This window comes from Oncorhynchus kisutch, linkage group LG2 (assembly GCF_002021735.2).
Source record: "Oncorhynchus kisutch isolate 150728-3 linkage group LG2, Okis_V2, whole genome shotgun sequence".
Lineage (NCBI taxonomy): Eukaryota > Metazoa > Chordata > Actinopteri > Salmoniformes > Salmonidae > Oncorhynchus > Oncorhynchus kisutch.
In genome coordinates, this window is record NC_034175.2 from 64,109,142 (window position 1) to 64,132,825 (window position 23,684).

Consider the following 23,684-nt stretch of genomic DNA (forward strand, 5'->3'; position numbering starts at 1 on the left):
TAGATCTTGGGTCCATGAAATGGGGTATCAGCCTACTCAGTGACACCTACAGAACACAACTGTCCCACAATAAGTGGTACGATGCTAATATTTGTGAAAACTCATCACAGTTGTGTTCAGTGAGTCTCTGCTCACATGAAAACATACTGTTTACTATAGAATTCTACTGTAGTTACTATAGAATTCTACTGTACTTACTATAGAATTCTATAGTAAACTGTAGTATACTGTAAAATACTATACTACACACTGTAGTATCACTCGATCACGTGTAGTACGTACCAGAGAATGTTGTAGTATACTGTAGAATACTATAGTATATACATAGTATTATCCCCCCCCAAAAAAACACTGAAGTAAATACTATAGTTTTAATTTCCATATACCCTGCCCATTCCCCTCCCCCATACTGAAACTTGTGCCATACATAAGTGAGAAACCTACATGCCAGCTATATTTCCTACCACACCTAGTGGTTACAGGAAGAGGATAGGCACTCTGATAGAATCTTACATTTTAGCAACATCAAATCTGGTTTGACTGCACTTTAAATCCATTAATGTTTGTTGACATGAAGTTGAGATAAATAAATCAAAGAGAACTCCACCACCCCCTTCCCCTTGTACTTTGCCAAACCTGACCTTCACCAGACCGATACATGGAGAAGAGGGATAGAAGAGGGCATGAAGCCCTGAGATGTCCCTACCAGCCCTGAGATGTCCCTACCAGCCCTGAGATGTCCCTACCAGCCCTGAGATGTCCCTACCAGCCCTGAGATGTCCCTACCAGCCCTGAGATGTCCCTACCAGCCCTGAGATGTCCCTACCAGCCCTGAGAGGTCCCTACCAGCCCTGAGATGTCCCTACCAGCCCTGAGATGTCCCTACCAGCCCTGAGATGTCCCTACCAGCCCTGAGATGTCCCAACCAGTCCCAAAGATTGTCGTTGTCAAGAAGAGATCAACTACTGACAACATCCTGAGGCTGACAAAAAAGAGGTGATGGTGGCTGTCTTCTTAGACATTGAAAAGGTGTTTGATAAGATGTGGCACAATGGGCTCATCTATAGGCTATAGGATACGAACCTGAAACTCCCCACTCAGATGGTCCTTCTTTTAAATCAGCGGGAGACAGCGGTGAGGGTGAGAGAAGCCACATCATTCAGGTTCTCTCCAGAGGCGGGAGAACCCCTAGGCTCCGTCGTCTGTCCTCTACTGTTTTTAATATACATCTGTGATATTTATTTCCCCCACCCAGGAGACGGACAAGTGGCCCAGATCGCAGTCCATCTCTGTTTTTAGGCCTCCTCCAAAAACATTGTCCATGCTGGAAAAAAGCTACAGAAGAGCATAACAGAGATGGAGAACTGGGTTAAATCTGTGGACGGTCAAGCTCAATCCCCTGAAGACACAGTATGTCCTCTTCTCCAGGCACCCCAAAATAACCAAGCAAGTGCACCTTAAACTGTATGGGAAAGCACTCCAGCCAAGGGGTCACATTCTAAGAAAACATGTCCTGGAGTGCCCACATACAGTGCCTGGAGAAGGAGGGAATGAAGCACCTGAACCACCTGAGCGTACTCTGCAAAAGAAAAGGAGCCAAGGCCAGAACATTCATAAAATACAGAAATCTGGCCTGTATGGTGCATTTTTCATCATATGTATTTGGAAAGTGATATATCTTCTAACTTGATTACTGACATGCAAAACACTTGGGACTATATCAACAATGGATTAATTAAACAAATACCAAAATATAGTTTTCCTTTTAATACAATTGTGGCGTGATTCAATGGGAGACCTTTATTTTGAAGGCAAACCGTCGATTCCGCTATTGTTGCTCACACTGGTCACGTCACGTGCCATAGACCAGTGCTCTGCATAATCGAATCCGCAGATTGTTTCTGCGGAGGAATGTGACAGGCACCTGTGAGGTGAGCCGACACCAGGGGAGAGATGACCGGGCAGACGGAAGATGATATACCTGGTTAGGAAACCTGTGTCTGACTAGCTTTTTTGAAGCATATGGCTGTTATTTAGCTCAATAGTTGCTATTCTAGCACTAGACAGTAATGTATGGTAGGGACCATTAGCTAACCTGTTGCTATTTGTGGCTTGCAGCGACCTAAATACGTGAAAACCGGTTGGCATTAGGATTTACCTGCTTTACTGCTGTAAAGCCTAGTAGTGAAATCATGTAGTACGAACATATAGCACCTGATATTTCCTCAAACTCCTATGAAATGTCATAGTTTCTCTTCTGTCTCAAAGTTTTTTTTTTACCCTAACAGAAACAGGAGCAATCTTCACTTTTGGGAAGAGCAAGTTTGCTGATAATGTGCCCAGTAAATTCTGGCTGAAGAATGACCATCCAGAAGAAATCTCGTGTGGGGGTGATCACACTGCTGTCGTAACAGGTTATCAATAATGTATCCTACACTCTCCTATATGATTGGCCGACTTGGGGACACTGTTTGTTGTTTATAAAATGCTGGTAAATCATTATCAATGGTTCATTATCAGTGTATTAATGGACCTGTAGTCAAACAATGTTATTAACAAAATGCCTTTAACTTCAAGACATGTATAGTATAGTACATGTATAGTATTTACTTGTTCAAAGACACAAAGAAATACATAAAAACAGTATAATTATGTATTCTCCTATGTGTAGGCCATAGCAGGCTGTTCATGTTTGGAAGTAATACCTGCGGTCAGTTAGGACTGGGGTCAGAGATCAACATCAACAAGCCCACTGCTGTGAAAGGTCAGTCCATCATGTACTAGGATTATGTTCGACTCACATTTTGTCACAAGTTTTGTAACGTTAAAACACACGTTTTTTTTCTTTAGTGTTGAAGACTGAAAAAGTGAAGTTTGCAGCATGTGGAAGAGACCACACAATCGTGTGCACATGTAAAAGAACCAAGTTGTTTTACTCTACATTACTATAGAACATGTTATGAATATGTGCCATTACAATGACTTATGAGGCTTTCACCCATGTTTCTCAGGGAGTGGGCAGGTTTATGGTGCTGGCAGTAACCAGGAGGGGCAGCTTGGTTTGGGACACTGTGATGACACAAACACCTTCCACCTGATTCATCCCTTCTCTGACCACGCACCAATCAAAATGCTCGCTGCTGGCTGCAATACCTCAGCTGCTCTGACAGGTAATAATGATAACAGACAGACTGTCTGTCTACTGTGTGTCTGTTGGTCTGTCTGTTGGTCAGTCTTCTCTGTCAGTATGTGTGCTGTGTTGTATATGTGTTGGCAGAGGAAGGCAGGCTGTTCATGTGGGGTGATAACTCGGTTGGCCAGATCGGTCTGGGGGCAGAGAGCTACGCCTCAGAGCCTAGAGAGGTGATGGTGGGGCAGTCAGTGGCCTGGGTGTCCTGTGGATACCACCACTCAGCGTTCGTCACAGGTAACACACAGGGTTCATTTAAATTGAGTAGCTAAACCTTATGCATACCATTAACCTGTTGTCATGTAGTAATTCGGCTGGGTTATTGTGGTTGGTTTGGGCTTGTTCCAGTGAACGGGGACCTCTACACGTTTGGGGAGAGTCAGAACGGAAGGCTGGGTCTATTCCGTGACCAGCTGGCCAATCACAGAGTCCCTCAGCAGGTGGAAGGCATCCAGGATCCGGTCATCCAAGTGTCCTGTGGAGGGGAGCACACAGTGGCACTCACAAGTAAATACCTCTGAAATACTATTAATACTAACTCATCGATACAGTACTGATAATAACATAAAACAGTCTGTCTACTGTTTCCAGTTTGTGACTGTCTCCCCTTCCTCTACACCTCTCTATCTCTCTCTCTTCCTCTACACCTCTCTATCGCTCTCTTCCGCTCTCTCTCTCTTCCTCTCTATCTCTCTCTTCCTCTATATCTCTCTATCTCTCTCTTCCTCTATATCTCTCTCTCTCTCTCTTCCTCTATCTCTCTCTCTCTCTTCCTCTATACCTCTCTCTCTCTCTGTCTTCCTCTACACCTCTCTCTCTCTCTCTCTCTCTCTCTTCCTCTACACCTCTCTCTCTCTCTCTCTTCCTCTACACCTCTCTCTATCTCTCTCTCTTCCTCTATACCTCTCTCTCTTCCTCTACACCTCTCTCTCTCTCTCTCTTCCTCTACACCTCTCTCTCTCTCTCTCTTCCTCTACACCTCTCTCTCTCTCTCTCTCTTCCTCTACACCTCTCTCTCTCTCTCTCTCTCTCTCTCTTCCTCTACACCTCTCTCTCTCTCTCTCTCTCTCTCTCTCTCTCTCTCTCTCTCTCTCTCTCTTCCTCTACACCTCTCTCTCTCTCTCTCTCTTCCTCTACACCTCTCTCTCTCTCTTCCTCTACACCTCTCTCTCTCTCTTCCTCTACACCCCTCTCTCTCTCTCTCTCTTCCTCTACACCTCTCTCTCTCTCTCTCTCTCTCTTCCTCTACACCTCTCTCTCTCTCTCTCTCTTCCTCTACACCTCTCTCTCTCTCTCTCTCTCTCTCTCTCTCTCTCTCTCTCTTCCTCTACACCTCTCTCTCTCTCTCTCTCTCTCTTCCTCTACACCTCTCTCTCTCTCTCTCTCTCTCTTCCTCTACACCTCTCTCTCTCTTCCTCTACACCTCTCTCTCTCTCTCTCTCTCTCTCTCTCTTCCTCTACACCTCTCTCTCTCTTCCTCTACACCTCTATACCTCTCTCTCTCTCTCTCTCTCTCTTGCTTCCTCTATACCTCTCTCTCTCTCTCTCTCTCTCTCTCTCTCTCTCTCTTGCTTCCTCTCCGTGTTCCAGAGGAGGATGTGTACACGTTTGGGCGGGGTCAGCATGGTCAGCTGGGCCACGGGACCTTCCTGTTCGAAGCACATCTGCCCAAAGCACTGGTCCACTTCCGGAACGGCAGAGTCAGTCATGTCACCTGTGGAGAGAACCACACTGCTGTGATCACAGGCAAGCTTCTGTTGTACTGTAATATATTCTACTAAGTATACACTGTTGAATAGAAGTTGTCATTCAGACATTTGTAACCTGAGCATGTTCCATTGAGACCCCATGTCTCACCCTCCAGACAGTGGGATTCTGTACACCTTTGGGGATGGTCGCCATGGTAAACTAGGACTGGGGGAAGAGAACTTCACCAACCAGTTCAGACCAACACTGTGCCCACGCTTCCTCAAATACAGTGTCCAGTCAGTGAGTCAAGCTGTGTGGGTTTGTGTGTGTGAGTGTGTTTTTGCATGTGCTAATACTGTGCATGTGTGTTCAGGTGGCATGTGGCAGCTCTCACATGCTGGTGCTGGCTATGCCCAGACCCCCAGAGGTTGAGGAAGTGGTGATAGAGGAAGATGATGTCACAGAGACCATTCTGGAGACTCTGGAAACCTACACTGAGCTGCTCATGATGGATCCCTCCCTCCTGATGTCCAACCCACCGACTGCACCTCCTCTCTGGACCCTGTCTGCTAGGGCCCGCCGCAGGGAGAGGGTGAGCACTGGGCCACAACATCAGAAAGTTTCAGAAAGGAGAACTGGAGTGTTGATTACAAGGAGTGACAGAGTTGTGGTGTTTGGTTGCCTTCACTAGGGAGCAGTGTTGCGTCACATTTCTGCAGAGAAACTGTATATAATGACGAGATGGTCTCTGCCCAGCAATGGAAGTCGTTATTGTGAAGGCGTAAAGGCAGGTGGGTGGATGCGAGATCAGGAGGGACATTCTAGCCAATGAAAGGGCAGATGTGTATGAACTCCAATATAAAATATATTTTCTCAAAGCTGCCGAGATGCCACGTTCGGCCACTTATTTTAGTAACAATCTAAACATTACTAAACTTCTATTCGATCAAATAAGTCTCACGTAGCAAATTAACAATCTTATTTTTTGTTGACCAAATCTGAAACTTTCTCTTCGCCTTTGATCCCCACTTGGTCTGCTGTGTGTTTACATCCCTGTCAGTGAGAATTTCTCTTTTGCCAAGATAATCCATCCATCTGACAGGTGTGGCAAATCAAGAAGCTGATTAATAAACAGCATGATCATTACACAGGTGCACCTTGTGCTGGGGGTAATAAAAGGCCACTCTAAAATTTGCAGTTTTGTCACACGACACAATGCCACAGATGTCTCAAGTTTTGAGGGAGCATGCAATTGGCATGCTGAAGAAAGGAATGTCCACCATAGGTGTTGCCAGAGAAGTGAACATTCACTCTACCATAAGCCGCCTCCAATTTAAAGAATTTGGCAGTACGTCCAACTGGCCTCCCAACCACAGACCTCGTGTAACCACACCAGCCCAGGACCTCCACATCAAGCTTCTTCACCTGCTGAATCGTCTGAGACCAGCCACCCGGACAGCTGATGAAACTGAGGATTATTTCGGTCTGTAATAAGCACTTTTGTGGGGGAAAACTCATTCTGATTGGCAGGTCCTGGCTCCCCAGTGGGTGGGCCTGGCTCCCCAGTGGATGAGTCTGATTACTAAGTGGGTGGGCCTATGCCCTCCCAGACCCACCCATGGCCGCACTCCTGTCCAGTCATGTGAAATCCATAGATTAGGGCCTAATGAATTTATTTCAATTGACTGAATTCCTTATATGAACTGTAACTCAGTAAAATCGTTGAAATTGTTGAATGTTGCATTTATATTTTTGTTCAGTTTACTTTTCTGTGTGGTCTGTTTCAGGAGTGTTCTCCAGAGCAGTTTGGCCAGATGTTCCGTAACCTTCCTCCTCTGATGTCTGGCTTCTTCAACACCTCCCTTCCCGTGTCCAGGAACATCCGCATTTCCAGAACACCATGTAAAGACCCCTCCACCTCCTCACTGTCTTCCAATCCCTCCTCAAACAACGCCCCCAGTCCCTCTCTGTCACTCAAACCCAGAGGCAAACCCCCTTTAACACCATCACGGTCACCCCAATTCACATTCCCAGACCCTCCCAGCCCTTCACTCTCCTCAAAGTCCAGCCCTAAGAAGAAGAAGCCCACCCCGTCAAAATCACCAAAATCTACATCTAAAGAACCCAGTAGCCCCTCACAGTCCTTCATATCCATGCCTAAACTCATCCCCGACCCCACACTGTCCCCTAAAACCCCCTTTAAAAAGCTCACAGATTACAACCAATCCCCCAAAACGCTGTCTAAGGGGCACCCCAGCCCTTCTCGGAGTCCCACCTCACCACAGACAGGTACAGTAGTTGAATCCTGTCTTTCCTTTTCGCAAAACTATATGGCCACAAGCTGTAGGCATAACTGGGACCCATATTCTATGACCTATCCCAGTGTTCTCTGTGTGTTTTTACAGACAGGAACGAGGACACAGTGACAGAAGCCCCTGACAGCCTGATGCTCATTGAGAATATGGAGGATGAAAAGGACACGTTGTCAAACCTGGTGAGTACAGTGGATTTATTATCAAATATTATAATGTGTACTTCAGTGCCTTTAGAACGTATCCATACCCCTTGACTTATTCCACATTTTGTTGTGTTTCAGCCTGAATTCAAGATGGATTAAATATATATTTTATCACCCATCTACACACAATACCCCATAATGACAAAGTGAAAACATGTTTTTTGAACTTTTAGCAAAATTATTGAAATTTAAATAAAGAAATATCTAATTTACATAATGTTAGAATCACCTTTGACAGCGATTACAGCAGACTCACAGCGATCACAGCTGTGAGTCTTTCTGGGTAAATCTCTAAGAGCTTTACACACCTGGATTGTACAATATTTGCACAATATTATTTTTTGAATTCTTCAAGCTCTGTCAAGTTGGTTGTTGATCATTGCTAGACAGCCATTTTTAAGTCTTGCCATAGATTTAAGCCGATTTAAGTCAAAACTGTAACTAGGCCACTCAGGAACATTCAATGTCGTCTTGGTAAGCAGTGTAGATTTGACTTTGTGTCTTAGGTTATTGTCCTGCTGAAAGGTGAATTTGTTTCCCAGTATCTGTTGGAAAGCAGACTGAACCAGGTTTTCCTCTAGGATTTTGCCTGTGCTTAGCTCTATTCCTTTTCTTTTTATCCTAAAAAAAAACTCTATAGTCCTTGCCGATGACAAGCATATCCATAACATGATGCAGCCACCACCATGCCTGAAAATATGAAGAGTGGTACTCAGTGATGTGTTGTGTTGGATTTGCCCCAAACAGAACACTTTCTATTCAGAACATACAGTTCATTTCTTTGCCACTTTTATTTTGTACAGGCTTCCTTCCACTCTGTCATTTAGGTTAGTATTTTAGAGTAACTACAATGTTTTTGATTTATCCTCAGTTTTGTCCTATCACAGGGTAGCCTATTGGTTAGAGTGTTGGACTAGTAACTGGAAGGTTGCAAGATTGAATCCCCGAGCTGACAAGGTACAAATCTGTCATTCTGACCCTGAACAAGGCAGTTAACCCACTGTTCCTAGGCCGTCATTGAAAATAAGAATGTGTTCTTAACTGACTTGCCTGGTTAAATAAAAGTAAAATAAAATAAATAAATAAACAGCCATTAAACTCTGTAACTGTTTTAAAGTCACCATTGGCCTCATGGTGAAATTCACGAGTGGTTTCCTTCCTCTCCGGCAACTGAGTTATCTTTGTAATGACTGGGTGTATATTCAATGTCTGCTTTAAAAAAATCTTTACAAAAAAAAATATATATATATATATATATATAAAACCATCTACCAATCAGATCCCTTCTTAGCAAGGCATTGGAAAAACCTCCCAGGTCTTTGCTGTGTTTGAAATTCAGTCCTCGACTGAGGGACCAAACAGATAATGTTAGGTATACCCCGGGAGTCAGAGAGCAGGTACAGAAGGTGAGTTTAATACGGAACCGATATAAAAAAGCACAAACATGGGAAGCATACTGAACGTGAGAGACAATCAATAACACCTAAGGACTGATGAACACAGAGGGCTAAATAAAGGGGACGTAATGAAGTCCAGGTGTGCCTAATGATGAGGTGCAGGTGTGCGTAATGATGAGGCGCAGGTGTGCGTAACGATGAGGCGCAGGTGTGCGTAATGGGGCGCAGGTGTGCGTAATGATGAGGCGCAGGTGTGCGTAATGAAGTCCAGGTGTGTCTAATGATGAGGCGCAGGTGTGCGTAATGATGAGGCGCAGGTGTGCGTAATGATGAGGCGCAGGTGTGCGTAATGGGGCGCAGGTGTGCGTAATGATGAGGCGCAGGTGTGCGTAATGAAGTCCAGGTGTGTCTAATGATGAGGCGCAGGTGTGCGTAATGATGGGGCGCAGGTGTGCGTAATGATGGGGCGCAGGTGTGCGTAATGATGGGGCGCAGGTGTGTGCGTAATGATGGGTGGCCAGGACCGATGGTTAGTAAACCGGCGATGTCGAGCGGTGGAGCGGGAGTAGACGTGAAAGATAATCATATGTATGGGGTACAGAGATGAGCTAGTCATTCAAAGATCATGTTAAATACTTTTATGGCACACAGAGTCCATGCAACATATTATGTGACTTGTTAAGCACATTTTTGATCCTGAACTTATTTAGGCTTGCCTCTAAGGGGTTGAATATTTATTGACTTTTTATTAATTTGTCAACATTTCTAAAAAGATAATTCTATTCGGACACTATGATATTGTCTGTAGGCCAGTGACACAACATCTCAGTATAATCTTTTTAAATTCAGGCTGTAACGCAACAAAATGTGGAAAAAGTCAAGGGGTATGAACTTTCTGAAGGCACTGTATGTGTTATAGATCTGTATGTGTTTATAGATCTGTATGTGTTATAGATCTGTATCTGTTATAGATCTGTATGTGTTATAGATCTGTATGTGTTATAGATCTGTAAGTGTTATAGATCTGTAAGTGTTATAGATCTGTATGTGTTATAGATCTGTATGTGTTATAGATCTGTAAGTGTTATAGATCTGTATGTGTTATAGATCTGTATGTGTTATAGATCTGTATGTGTTATAGATCTGTATGTGTTATAGATCTGTATGTGTTATAGATCTGTATGTGTTATAGATCTGTATGTGTTATAGAGCTGTATGTGTTATAGATCTGTATGTGTATTAGGTTTGCTGTCTTGCTATGGTCAGGTATGTGGGCTCCATGACTTTGGCCTATGATCAGAGTGGCTCATTACTTTGGTCTAGGTTGTAAAGTTACAGTAACTTCCCCAAAAATATCAGGTTTTCTAGAAACCTTGGTTGGAGGATTCCGGATTCCTGCTTATTCAAATCAAATCACATTTTACTTGTCACGTGCGTCTTCACGTGAAATGACCTTACACTTACGTTTGTAAACACTCAATTATAGTATTTGGTAGAATTGCTTTTAAATTGTTTAACTTGGGTCACACGTTTTGGGTATCATTCCACAAGCTTCCCACAATAAGTTGGGTGAATTTTGGCCCATTCCTCCTGACAGAGCTGGTGTAATGGAGTCAGGTTTGATGGCCACTCCAATACCTTGACCCTGTTGTCCTTAAGCCATTTTGACACAACTTCGGAAGTATGCTCGGGGTCATTGTCCATTTGGAAGACCCATTTGCGACCTAGCTTTAACTTCCTGATGTCTTGAGATGTTGCTTCAATATATCCACATAATTTTCCTTCCACGTGATGCCATCTTTTTTGAAGAGGGCACGACAACACCTCTTCCCCTTCGGGAGACTGAAAATATTTGGCATGGGTCCCCAGATCCTCAACAGTTCTACAGCTGCACCATCGAGAGCCTCCTGACCGGTTGCATCACCACCTGGTATGGCAACTAGTGATTCACCGATATGTCATTTTTGTCCGATACCGATTTCCAATATTGTCCTTCCCAAAAAACCCTGATACCGATAACTGATATTTACATTTTTTTATGCCTTTTAAGCATTCTAGTATAGTTAAATAGTTAACACACACACGTGGACAAAGCAGTCTAAGGCATATCAGTGCAAGAGGAGTTACTACAGTCCCTGGTTCGATTCCAGGCTGTATCACATCCGGCCGTGATTGGGAGTCCAATAGGGCTGCGCACAATTGGCCGGGGTAGGCCGTAATTGTAAATAAGAATTTGTTCTTAACTGACTTGCCTAGTGAAATAAAGGTTATACACACACTCACATACCACACTGACCAAAAAGGTATTTTGTTGGCATTTACCAGTAAAACATATCAAAGCCTATTTCTTGTGAATGGGGGTGTGTTCGTCCCTCATTTTCCTGTAGTCCACGATCATCTCCTTTGTCTTGCCTTGTTGAGGGAGAGGTTGTTGTCCTGGCACCACACTGCCAGGTCTCTGACCTCCTCCCTATAGGCTGTCTCATCGTTGTCTGATCAGGTCTACCACCGTTGTCGTCAGCAAACTTAATGATGGTGTTGGAGTCGTGCTCAACCATGCAGTCGTCTGTCTCTCCTTCTGTCTCTCCATCTGTCTCTCTCCATCTGTCTCTGCGTCTGTCTCTGCGTCTGTCTCTGCATCTGTCTCTCCGTCTGTCTCTCCGTCTGTCTCTGCGTCTGTCTCTCCGTCTGTCTCTCTCCGTCTGTCTCTCTCCGTCTGTCGCTCCGTCTGTCTCTCCGTCTGTCTCTGCGTCTGTCTCTCTGTCTGTCTCTGCGTCTGTCTCTCTGTCTGTCTCTGCGTCTGTCTCTCTGTCTGTCTCTCCGTCTGTCTCCTGCTCATTTGCTTTTCCAAGAAAACATGTCTTAAATCTCCTGTTGCAGCTTCAGTGCAAATGGGTTTGAGTTTAATCGCTGTCCCGGCCGCCATTCTTCTCATGAACATACACACACGTAATTATACACACACACACACACACACACACACACACACACACACACACACACACACACACACACACACACACACACACACACACACACACACACAGCTCCTCCTGGCTCATAGCTAATCCATAGTGTTGACGTGACTGGGATGTCGACACACTTCACGCCCATCTTTCCATGACTCCTGCTGAGGGAGACTGTGAGGGAGTTTCCTGTGTTGGGAGGAGAAGAGTATTTAGCTACACACATCCTAACACTGTTTTTACTGATACATGCACAACGTTTTCAACATCTTCATCGTGGTCTTCATCGGCCTACTCTTGTTGCAGCACACAGTGAAACCCAGCAGTGTGAACAACCGACATGGAGGAGAGAGAGCAGATAGAAAAACACATGATGCTGGGAAGACCAGGCATTTATTTGTGTTGTGCTGCCTCTCCCATGCACTTTAGTTCATTCTATACACAGAACCGCTAGGGTGTCTTGTGTGCTATGAGCCTGTGTGTATACTGTACCTGCATACGTGTTTCATCCATTCCATAGAGACTCTCTGAGGTGTAATACGTGAGGAGTTTGGCACCCGATGATGAAGGTGGATGTGTTAATGGACTGAATGGAAAGGCTTCTAATAAAGGTTGCCGTGGCAATGAGCGAATCGGTCTGCTTTTGCATAACACCTCAATACCCTCTCATTAACTTGGATTATAATTTATTTCCAGCAGGGATGGGGGGAACAAATAGATGAATTTCATCGTCACGTGTCGTAGTTCTTCCTACCAGCCTCTGCTTTTCATTATGTTATGCAGTTCTTATACAGGCTCATGTTTGCCTGCAGGAAAGCTGACTACCCACACTTGTTTATATTCCTGATGGAAGGAAGGTTCTGGCTTTGGTGTTGTAACCCTTTATAGTTGTTTCATGTAAGAGCTTGAATGTAGGTTATTAACGTATCTCAACATAGGTAAATGAGATGTTGAATTTGGTTGTGAGACTAGTGTCCCGTTCTTTTTGAGGCAGGTATCACTATCGAGAGGAGATTCTGGCAATGAGACTGGGACTACATCTGCAGAGCAGAAGGATAAGGTATGTTAGTGTATTTACTATAAGGGACAGGAAAGAAGGACTGGCATCTACATGTCTGTCTTCCTTTCTCCTTTATTTCACTGTACATTTGGCTCCTGTATTCTGCTTGACACTTTACTGTATTCTCTTCGTGTTTCACATCCTTCTCTCTTTCTTCCAAACCCTCTGAATATTCTCTCTCTTTGCAAAATGTTACTTTCCTCTCTCTCTTTCTTCCTCTACTCTCTGAATATTCTCTCTCTTTGCAAAACGTTACCCTCCTCTCTCTTTCTTTTATTTCTCTCTCTCTCTCTCTCTCTCTCTCTCTCTCTCTCTGCCACCTCTCTTTTTCTCTCTGTCTCCTTGTCTCTTTCTCATCTCTCCAGGGACATGAAAAGGGTAGGGTTCTTTGGAGAGCTGTGAAGGTGGCAGAGAGGAAGGTTGAACAAACCCTGACCAACAGGAAGGAGGAGCTACCTTCCCATGAAGCCCTTCCCACCGAGCTCCAGAGAGGTTCCAGTTTGAATTTGTTGAAGGCAGAGGCCATGCCCACAAAGAGTCCCAAACCACAAACGACCCCTCAGACCCCCCAAACCCCAGCCAGGGGCAAGGAGAACATCACTTTGACAACAGAAAAGGCTGGCCTTAAAGTGAAAACCAGTAAACTAGAGAGCAATCTTCAAAGCACAGGTAAAGCAGGGTCTAAGCTAAATACGCTTGCAAGGAAACAAAGCAAGTTATCTGTATCGAAACATAGCACTCCTAAACACAGTCAGATCCAGATATCTGTGTCTAAACCCAGCACTCCAAAGCATGGTCAAAGCAAGCTGTCTGAGGTGAATAAAGGTACAGAGATGAAAGGGAAAGGCCCTGTAAAGATCAGAAGTAAGGAGGCCGAGGCGACCAGCACTCCCATCAAAACGAAAAGTTTGGAGTCCAAAGACAAGAAATCAAAAATTGCAGAGGAAGATACTAAAACTATTGAAGTTCAAAATAAACCACTTCAAGGGGTCAAGTCCGCTCCAGTCAAAGGTAAAGGTAATCAATTAGAGGTCAAATCCACTCCAGTCAAAGGTAAACAATTAGAGGTCAAATCCACCCCTGTGAAAAGTAACATTCAAGAGGCCAAATCCTCTACAGTCAAAGTTAAAGGTAAACCTGTGGAAAAGGAGCCAATTCCAAGTAAAACTGTGGCTGAAAGCACTCATTTGAATGTAAAGAGGATTCCTCAGGAGGTAGTAGATAAAACATGTGAAGGTAAAAGCACTCCTTTGAATGTAAAGAGGATTCCTCAGGAGGTAGTAGATAAAACATGTGAAGGTAAAAGCACTCCTTTGAATGTAAAGAGGATTCCTCAGGAGGTAGTAGATAAAACATGTGAAGGTAAAAGCACTCCAATAAAGGGACAAAGGAAGGCAAAAGAGGTGAATGAACAAAAGACTGGAGAGTCTATTACTCTCAAAGAGTCAGGGACAACAGAGGGGAAGAAAATGGCAGTTAAAGATAAAGGCAAAGTCACAAAAACAAAAAGTGCATCCACCAAAACAAAACAATTTCCTGAACCTGAAGAGGTTAAAGCTAAATTGACTGAGTTGAATGGAACCCCGGTGAAACTGAAAAGCAAGCCAACAGAGGTTTCCAGCCAACCAATCTTAGTAGAACCTACCTCAAAGGCCAAATCACCATCTGCATCACTGTCATTATCAGATGCAATGCCTCAAAATGCTTGGGATAAGAAGTCAGCGAAGTCTGAGCTTAGAGAGCCACTGGCTGTCTCACAGGTCAAAGATAGAGTGGCGGTCCCAGGGGAAGATTCCATTGGTGAATCCCAGGAGGGGGAGCCTGGCTGGGGAGGATTTCTCAGCGATGCAGCCTCTCTCCTTCCAGCCGTGGGGGTGGCAGGCGTAGCCATGGGGGTCTTGAGTGAGGCGGTGGCAAGTGTGGGGGGGTTTCAGTCAGAGAGTGACACAGCCAATTCTATCCCTCCTCGGCGGTCCAGCCGGGTAGAGAGGTTCACCAAACAGAGCGCCATCACCCAGCCTTCCGCCTCCTCCTCTTCAACATCAGATCCCAGTGCAGTAGCACAAAGAAACAGGACCTCCATCTGCATCAGTGTTCTCAGGAATTCTGATCAGGAAGCAGGGAGCGGGAGTTCTGAGAAGAACCCAGACACCACAGAGGATGCTAGTGACAGTTCGGGAGGTCAGGCCGAGGTTGACGACGATGAGAACACTAGTAGAGGTCAAAGGTCAGAGGATGAGGATTATGAACATGAAGATTTCACAAAGAGACAGGGAGAGGAGGATGACAGGAGTAGTGAGGGTCTGGAAGAAGAAGAGGAGGAAGAGGATGACAGGAGTAGTAAGGGTCTGGAAGAGAGCAGTGAACAGAACGAAGGGGGAGAAGCAGAAGACAGTGATTCTGTGACTAGCAGAGAAGGAGAGGAGGATAGAGAAGAGAAGAGTGAAGAGAGCCAGGGCGCGGAGGGGGAGGGGGAGGGGGAGGAGAGCAAAGAGAGTGATTCTCAGGGGACAGGAGAGGGGGAGGAGAGCAAAGAGAGTGATTCTCAGGGGACAGGAGAGGGGGAGGAGAGCAAAGAGAGTGATTCTGAGGGGACAGGAGAGGGGGAGGAGAGCAAAGAGAGTGATTCTCAGGGGACAGGAGAGGGGGAGGAGAGCATAGAGAGTGATTCTCAGGGGACAGGAGAGGGGGAGGAGAGCAAAGAGAGTGATTCTGAGGGGACAGGAGAGGGGGAGGAGAGCAAAGAGAGTGATTCTGAGGGGACAGGAGAGGGGGAGGAGAGCAAAGAGAGTGATTCTCAGGGGACAGGAGAGGGGGAGGACAGCAAAGAGAGTGATTCTGAGGGGACAGGAGAGGGGGAGGACAGCAAAGAGAGTGATTCTGAGGGGACAGGAGAGGGGGAGGAGAGCAAAGAGAGTGATTCTGAGGGGACAGGAGAGGGGGAGGACAGCAAAGAGAGTGATTCTGAGGGGACAGGTGAGGGGGAGGAGAGCAAAGAGAATGATTCTGAGGGGACAGGAGAGGGGGAGGAGAGCAAAGAGAGTGATTCTCAGGGGACAGGAGAGGGGGAGGAGAGCAAAGAGAGTGATTCTGAGGGGACAGGAGAGGGGGAGGAGAGCAAAGGGAGTGATTCTGAGGCAAGCCTAGAGGAGGAGGGAGAGGAGAAAAGTGAAGAGAGTGATGGGGAAGGAGAGGAGGGAGAGAGTGATTCTGGGACAAGTGGAGAGGGGGAAGAGGAGGATAAGAGTGAAGAAGAGTCCAGTGATGAAGAGAGTGGGGATGAAAACAAAGAGGACAAGGAGGAGGGTGGTGATGAATCAGGAAGTGAGGCTGAGAGCAAGAGTGAGGGATCAGCAGAAGAGGAGGAAGATGAACAAGTCGAAGAAGCAGAGAGTGAAGAAAGTAAAGCTACTGAGTCAGGAGAGGAGGAAGGAGAGGGAGAGAGTGAAACAGATGAGGAAGGAGAGGGAGAGGATAAGGAAGGTTGTGAAAGTGAAGAAGAGGAGGAGGAGGCAAGTGTAAGTGAGGAGGAGGGAGAAGAGGATGACGATGAGGAAAATGGAGCAGAAAGTGGAGAAGGTGAGGGCAATGTAGGAGAAGAGGAAGAGGAAGCAGTTGAGGGTGAGGAAGAAGAGGATGAAAATGAAGGTGAAGAGGAGAACGGTGAAGTCAAAGAGGGTGAGGAGGGAGTAGAGGAAGAGGAGGAAGATGCTAGTGGAGAGGAGGAACTTGAAGATGAAAAATGTGAGGAAGAGGAGGGAGAAGAAGAAGATGAGGGGGAAGAAGAAGATGATAAAGGAGAAGGGGAGGAGGGAGAAGGGGAAGAGGAGGAAGATGGTGAAAAACAGGAAGATGAGAAAGAGGAAATAGAAGTGAGAGAGGAGGAAGCGAACAAACAAGAAGAGGAAAGGGAGAAGCAAGAGGAGGAAGAGAAGGAAGAAGAAAAAGATAGACAGGAAGTAGGTGGAAAAGACACAGAGGGAGAGGAGGGTGGAAAAAGGGGTGAGGAGAAGGGAGATAAAAAAGAATGGAAAGAAAATAAAGAAATTGATGGTGAATTAGAAGAAGAAGCTGCAGGGGAACAGAAAGGGGAGATGGAGGGGGAGGAAACGGGAGAGGAAGAAGATGAAGAGGAAGGAGGAGAAGAGGAGGAAGAAAGATATATTAAAGAAGAACAAGTTGAGGAAGAAGAGGATGAGAAAGATAGTAAAGAAGGAGAAGAGGAGGAGGAAGAAGATGAGGAGGGAGAGGAAGAGAAAGATAGTAAAGAAGGAGAAGAGGAGGAGGAAGAAGATGAGGAGGGAGAGGAAGAGAAAGATAGTAAAGAAGGAGAAGATGAGGAGGAAGAAGATGAGGAGGGAGAGGAAGAGGAAGAGATAAAATCTGCAAAGGGGAAAAAGAAAGGCTCACAAAGCGTACCACCTAAAGCAGCTCCCCCAAGCAGGAAAGGGATTGAAGATCCCCCGAGGGAGAAACCCAAACCAGCAGCCCGTACCAAACAGAGGACCACAGGGGGAAAACAGGCCAAAAGTACCCAAGAATCCCAACAGTTCTGGAATAATGTCTTACCCCAGTACCTGGAGCTGAAGTGAGACATTCTGGACCTCAATGGTTCCAAATCCTTTATGGGTCCGAGCCCAAACCTGCCTGATGACAGTGGCTGGAAGGATTCTGGACCTGAGAAACCTGAGTCATAAGACTAACACAGTACAGGTGTTTGAGAACCTCTGTGTGGATGTTTGCTTGTACTTTCTATTATGTCACTCATCCACAGTTGTGACACCCCCCCACACAAAAAAATGTGATGTATTTATTTATTGAGAAAAAAAATAGCACAAACTGTATCTTTTTATTCTCATGAATACATAGTTTGTTCTTGTGCACCTCATATTGAATGCCTTGACCTGACTGTTGGAAAAATGTGATACAGTATATGACCTTTGGCATAGATCATGAGGTATTAGAGGTAACATCTTGTCATTTAGCCTGCCTGACACAAACAGGGCCAAGCAGATGTCAATAGTATTTCTTAGATATATTTATTTCTTAAATATCATCTCATGTGTAGTTCATTGCCAAAACATCTTTACAAACAACATTTTGCTCCATATTTTAAATACAGGCACTCATACAGCCTGTCCCTGTGAAATACCTATGCATATAATTTACACAGTATGTGTGCTGTAATGTATCGTAAGGTCATTCACTGAGTGTACTCATACACAAATGAACTGAATTGTAATATGTAAATATTTTTCATAAAATAAAGAGCAATTAACTTCATAGGACTCATGAGTTAGGATTAAAAATGTATTCTTTAAAGAATCCACTGTGTGATGTAATCTAGGAAAATATATAGTGTAGTAAAATAAATAAAATACAGTAAAATATATATAGTAAGATATTTAAATATATGGCCAATATATCACGTCTAAGGGGTGTTCTTAGGGACGACGCAACGCAGAGTGCCTGGATACAACCCTTAGCCATGGTATATTGGTCATATATCACAAACCCCAGAGGTGCCTTATTGCTATTATAAACTGGTTATGGTCTGTTGTAACACGGCTGTCAGCCAATTAGCATTCAGGGCTCGAACCCAGTTTATAAATATACAGTGACTTCGGAAAGTATTCAGACCCCTTGACTTTTTCCCCATTTTGTTAGGTTATAGCCTTATTCTAAAATGCATTAAATAGTTTTTTTCCCCTCATCAATCTACACACAATACCCCATAATGACAAAGTAAAAACAGGTTTTTAGAAATGTTTGCTAATTTATTAAAAATAAATAGATGTAAATATCACATTTACATAAGTATTCAGACCCTTTACTCAGTACTTTGTTGAAGCACCTCTTGCGTTGTCTTGGCTGTGTGCTTAGGAGGGTCATTGTCCTGTTGGAAGGTGACCTTTCGCCCCAGTCTGAGGTCCTGAGCGCTCTGGAGCAGGTTTTCATCAACGATCTCTCTGTACTTTGTTCAGTTCATCTTTGCCTCGATCCTGACTAGTCTCCCAGTCCCTGCCACTGAAAAAACATCCTCACTGCATGATGCTGCCACCAATATGCTTCACCATAGGGATGGTGCCAGGTTTCCTCCAGATGTGACGCTTGGCATTCAGGCCAAAGAGTTCAATCTTGGTTTCATCAGAACAGAGAATTTAGTTTCTCATGGCTTGAGAGTCTTTAGGTGCTTTTTGGCGAACTCCAAGCAGGCTGTCATGTGCCTTTTACTGAGGAGTGGCTTCTGTCTGGCAACTCTTCCGTAAAGGCCTGATTGGTGGAGTGCTGCAGAGATGGTTGTCCTTCTGGAAAAACTTATTCCATTTAAGAATGATGGAGGCCACTGTGTTCTTGGGTACCTTCAATGCTGCAGAAATGTTTTGGTACCCTTCCCCAGATCTGTGCCTCAACACAATCCTGTCTCGGAGCTCTACGGACAATTCCTTAGACCTTGTGGCTTGGTTTTTGCTCTGACATGCACAGTCAACTGTGGGACCTTATATAGACAGGTGTGTGCCTTTCCAAATCATGTCCAATTACTTGAATTTACCACAGGTGGCCTCCAATCAATTGTAGAAACAGGATGCACCGGAGCTCAATTTCGAGTTTCATAGAAAAGGGTCTGAAGACTTATGTAAATAAGGTATCTGTTTTTTATTTTGAATACGTTTGTAAAAATGTCTAAAAATCTATTTTCACTTTGTCGTTCTGGGGTATTGTGTGTAGATTGCTGAGGAAATGTTTTTATTTCATCCATTTTAGAATAAGGCTGTAATGTAACAAAATGTGGCAAAAAATCTGAGTCTGAATACTTTCCGAAGACACTGTATATAGACAGTAAAATAGGTGATAGGGTATGATTAACCTGTAGAGTTAGTATACTGTCATTATACCCTAATAATGGATGAATGTACTATGATTGTCTGGAAAGACACTTGGAGCCAGCAGAAGACGTGATCCACTGCTGGAATCTAAAACATCAATTTCTGCAGTACATGTAGAAGAAACAAACACACACACACACACACACACACACACACACACACACACACACACACACACACACACACACACACACACACACACACACACACACACACACACACACACACACACACACACACACACACACACACACGCACACACTCATGAGTAACATGGGTGCTTTGGCCTGGTGTGGCCTTCTGTGAGCTGATTGGGCGCTTCACAGCCTAGTTCAGCCTGGTTGGGTGTTATTGTTATTATAGAGGCGGCTGCACAGAAGCTCTGTTTGGCTCACACTCTCCTGTTTCTTCTGAAGACAAGGAGCCCTTTAACACCTTTATGTGGAGACACCCCTAATAACACTAGAGAGAACTGGCAGGGAGCCAAGGCCGTACCCCACTGGGCAAAAACTGTCTGAATCAACATTGTTTCCATGTCATGTCAACAAAACAATTCAATGTGATGTTGAATCAACGTGGGAAACTGATTGGATTTGCAAAATATAACCAACTGAATTTCCTCTTTTTTTCCACCCAACTTTTCACCTAAATCCAATGACTTGGTGCATTTTTTAAATGTTGATTTCACGTTGACTTCACGTTAGTTGACAACTCAACCAAATGGATGTTGAAATTATGTCTGTGCCCAGTGGGGTGTATGTGTGTTTGTGTATACTGTATGTCCAGCATTGATGTATCATTTAGGTGTTTGAGATGCTTTTATTTGGTTGGGCTTTTAGTTTTCTTTCAAGTTGGGGAATGTAGGCTACTTCCCCAGCAACACTGGCAACTAGACCTAAATGCGTAAGCTATTCTGAGTCACTTTGTTTTATTTTCTAATTATTTGTTTGAATGGGTTGCAGGGGCTATAGTTCAGTGTTGCTTCACTCAGCTGTGACACCCGGGCCGCATGCCGAGGCTCAGGCCAGATTCGATTAGGATCCATTCGGACGGAGGAAAATCATCTCTTTCTGGAGCAGTAGGCGGGTCTTTGGAAAGTTTGAATGCGATGGAAGTGTTCTTATACTTTCCAAAGATGTTGAAGGGTGTCGTGTTCCTGAATATGGACACATGGCTGGTAGTGTCTCTGTTGGTGTATGTCCAGTTCTGCTCCAGTTTAGACTATGAAGGTAAGGAATGGCATGTATGTTCCATCCCGCGGATCAGAGGGATCTAGTTCACCCACGAGTGTCCAAACGGACAAGGTCCGTTCATTTCTCAAACAAACTAAACGTTTTTAGACATACATGAATGCGTTGGAATTTGAATGACTTGGGTAGCATTTGTTGCAATTGGTTAGTTTATTGCGCATTAATTATCTGCTATATCCAACTGCTATTGTTTGGTGAGCCACATTTCTGTTTATGTGGAGGGAGCTGAGGCTGGGGTGAAAACTTGAAATCCTTCAAGTTCTTTTGCCATGCAAAGTAACTATTTTACAATATCCATAATGAGTTGAACAGTCGATGTCCATTATTTTACCAAGGATTGGTGAATAAAACGTGCCTAGGAGTCTTAACGCCTCGATCACACCGACAGTGTCGTATTTTGGTACCCGGATGAAGACAGCCTGTCTGTCAAAACGTTGGTCATTAGGTTATTCAATTATTGCATCTGAGCTCATAGTGTGCGGCTCTCTTTTTCTTTTTCAGTTGCATTTTGGTACACTAGAAGTACATTCACTTTCAATGGAACGCTGTTTGCCTTGCAGCATTGCTTTGCAGGGGCAGTTGCAGTGCGCACTGTGTGGTGGTTTACATTCCATTTATCAAACGTTTGCTCAAATTGTATTCATAGACAGCTTGACAGAATTGTTAGCAGAAGTTGAATGTTGAACTTTTGTTGCATACATATCCAGATGATGCATCACATTTTGTGTTTCACTATCTGTATGATCGAGGCGTAACACGGAACGTGCATGCGCCATCATGCATACATTTATTTTGTCCCCCTACACCAAACAACATGCAGGTTAAAATATCAAAACAAAACTCTGAACCAATTACATTCATTTGGGAACAGGTCAAAAAGCATTAAACATTTATGGCAATTTAGCTAGTTAGCTTGCACTTGCTAGCTAATTTGTCATATTTAGCTAGCTTGCTGTTGCTAGCTAATTTGACCTGGGATATAAACATTGAGTTGTTATTTTACCTGAAATGCACAAGGTCCTCGACTCCGACAATTAAACCACACACAAAACGGTCAACCGAATCGTTTCTAGTCATCTCTCCTTCTTCCAGGCGTTTTCATATTTTAACTTATATGGTGATTGGCATCTAAACTTTCATACTATTACTACACCGACCGGCAACACAGTTCGTCTTTCAATCACCCACATGGGTATAACCAATGAGGAGATGGCACGTGGGTACCTGTTTCTATAAACCAATGAGGAGATGGGAGAGGCAGGACTTGCAGCGCGATCTGCGTCAGAAATAGAAAGGACTTTTATTTTAGCCCTTGGCAACATAGATCCTCATTGACGCGTGCGAGCAGTGTGGGTGCAATAATTGAATAATATAGATTTCTACATTTATTTTACAACGCTCGCGCACGCAAGTGGTGTGGTTAGCCTATAACGGCCTGTGATTTCTGTCACCCAACAGAAGTGAATCACGTTGAAGTTCCTAGATCCAGTAACCTAGATAATTCCACCTCTCCAGTCAACATTTCCCAAATACATTCCAGGCCAGTGTGACAATCTTTGGAGATTCAGTGCCCTACAATCAGAGCCCATAGCTCCTGGACGTCGGGGCAGTCACAAGCCACACAAGGGCTCCTGTGTTCGGACTAACTGCACATTTGCTCGGACTCCCTCCTCATGTTTCATAGCTCGCTGCACACAGAACCCTTCAGATATGTGCAGTCAGTCTCTGAAACGTGCTAGGTGTTTTTGTTTGATAAGAGTAAAACTGCATGGTCTCCGGAGGGTAAAGGAAAGGAAAGGGGGATACCTAGTCAGTTGTACAACTGAATGCATACCCATCCCCTCTGAATCAGAGAGGTGCCGGGGGGCTGCCATATAGACGAGGGTGACAGGAGGACCATGTATCAGATGGAATCAAACAGTCCATAGCATACCACTGATTAACTACTGACCCTATGCCATGAAGGGATGGAGCCCATTATTGTTGTTATATGCTGATTGATGGATGTGATGCCATGTAGTGTTCTTTCATCTTAGGAAGGTTACACCATTCATGCAGGGCGCACAGACACACACACATCTTTCAGATAGACAAGTGCAAACAGGGCAGGGACAGTAGCCTGCGGCGAAACATTTACTGGGGATTAATGAGAAGCTGAGATAAGTTCATAGACAGGATGGGACCAGATAAGAGTTTGTGTGCTTGGGTGTACACTATGGCTGGGAATTGCCAGGGACCTAGCGATACGATATTATCATGATACTTAGGTGCCAATACCATATGTATTGCTATTCTCACAATTCTATATGTATTGCGATTCGATACTGTGATTTATATTGTTAGTGCTGAGCGATTAACCAACTTATTTTATTTTTTGGTGTTATTAAACAACTAATTACCCACGTCAGTTCAATTACTTGAATTCAGTGGTGGTCAGTGCTGTTTAAGATGAGGGAGAACGATTGTTTTTCCCATGAGCATGGCCTTATTTCTATTACAGCATATTGGATGACTGTCATTCATATTCCATTCATCCAGTTCAATGTAACAGCGTTAGGTTTAGGCTACTACATGATTCTCGAATTTGCCCTATACCCATCATGAGGTTGCTACAACCTAGCCTATGAATGAAAGATTACAATGTAGGTGCACACAGGTGAGATAAAAAATGTAGGTGATAGACAGTGACACATGGACAGACAGTGACAAATGTAATACTGCCTTGCA

The 23,684-nt window shown here is 44.4% G+C and overlaps 1 protein-coding gene and 1 pseudogene across 1 annotated transcript; both read left to right on the forward strand.

The window, feature by feature from the left end:
* Positions 1 to 1,876: 1,876 nt before the first annotated feature.
* On the forward strand, positions 1,877 to 17,412 carry LOC109904937 (X-linked retinitis pigmentosa GTPase regulator). Its single transcript, XM_031802209.1, has 15 exons — positions 1,877 to 1,984; positions 2,289 to 2,414; positions 2,672 to 2,764; positions 2,851 to 2,913; positions 3,012 to 3,170; positions 3,278 to 3,427; positions 3,539 to 3,697; positions 4,781 to 4,936; positions 5,055 to 5,179; positions 5,253 to 5,471; positions 6,667 to 7,168; positions 7,285 to 7,373; positions 12,755 to 12,820; positions 13,186 to 16,928; positions 17,265 to 17,412. The coding sequence occupies exons 1-15, from the start codon at positions 1,954 to 1,956 to the stop codon at positions 17,410 to 17,412; spliced, it is 5,829 nt and encodes a 1,942-aa protein (XP_031658069.1). The 5' UTR covers positions 1,877 to 1,953.
* Positions 17,413 to 20,842: 3,430 nt separating this feature from the next.
* The window catches only part of LOC109904946 (sushi-repeat-containing protein SRPX-like), a 34,944-nt pseudogene continuing 32,102 nt past the window's right edge, over positions 20,843 to 23,684 (forward strand).

Coding starts and splice junctions, on each gene's coding strand:
- LOC109904937 (XM_031802209.1), top strand. CDS start 1,954: ATGACCGGGCAGACGGAAGATGATATACCTG. Junction 2,914..3,011: donor CCACACAATCGTGTGCACAT/GTAAAAGAACCA, acceptor CATGTTTCTCAG/GGAGTGGGCAGGTTTATGGT. Junction 3,428..3,538: donor CCACTCAGCGTTCGTCACAG/GTAACACACAGG, acceptor GGCTTGTTCCAG/TGAACGGGGACCTCTACACG.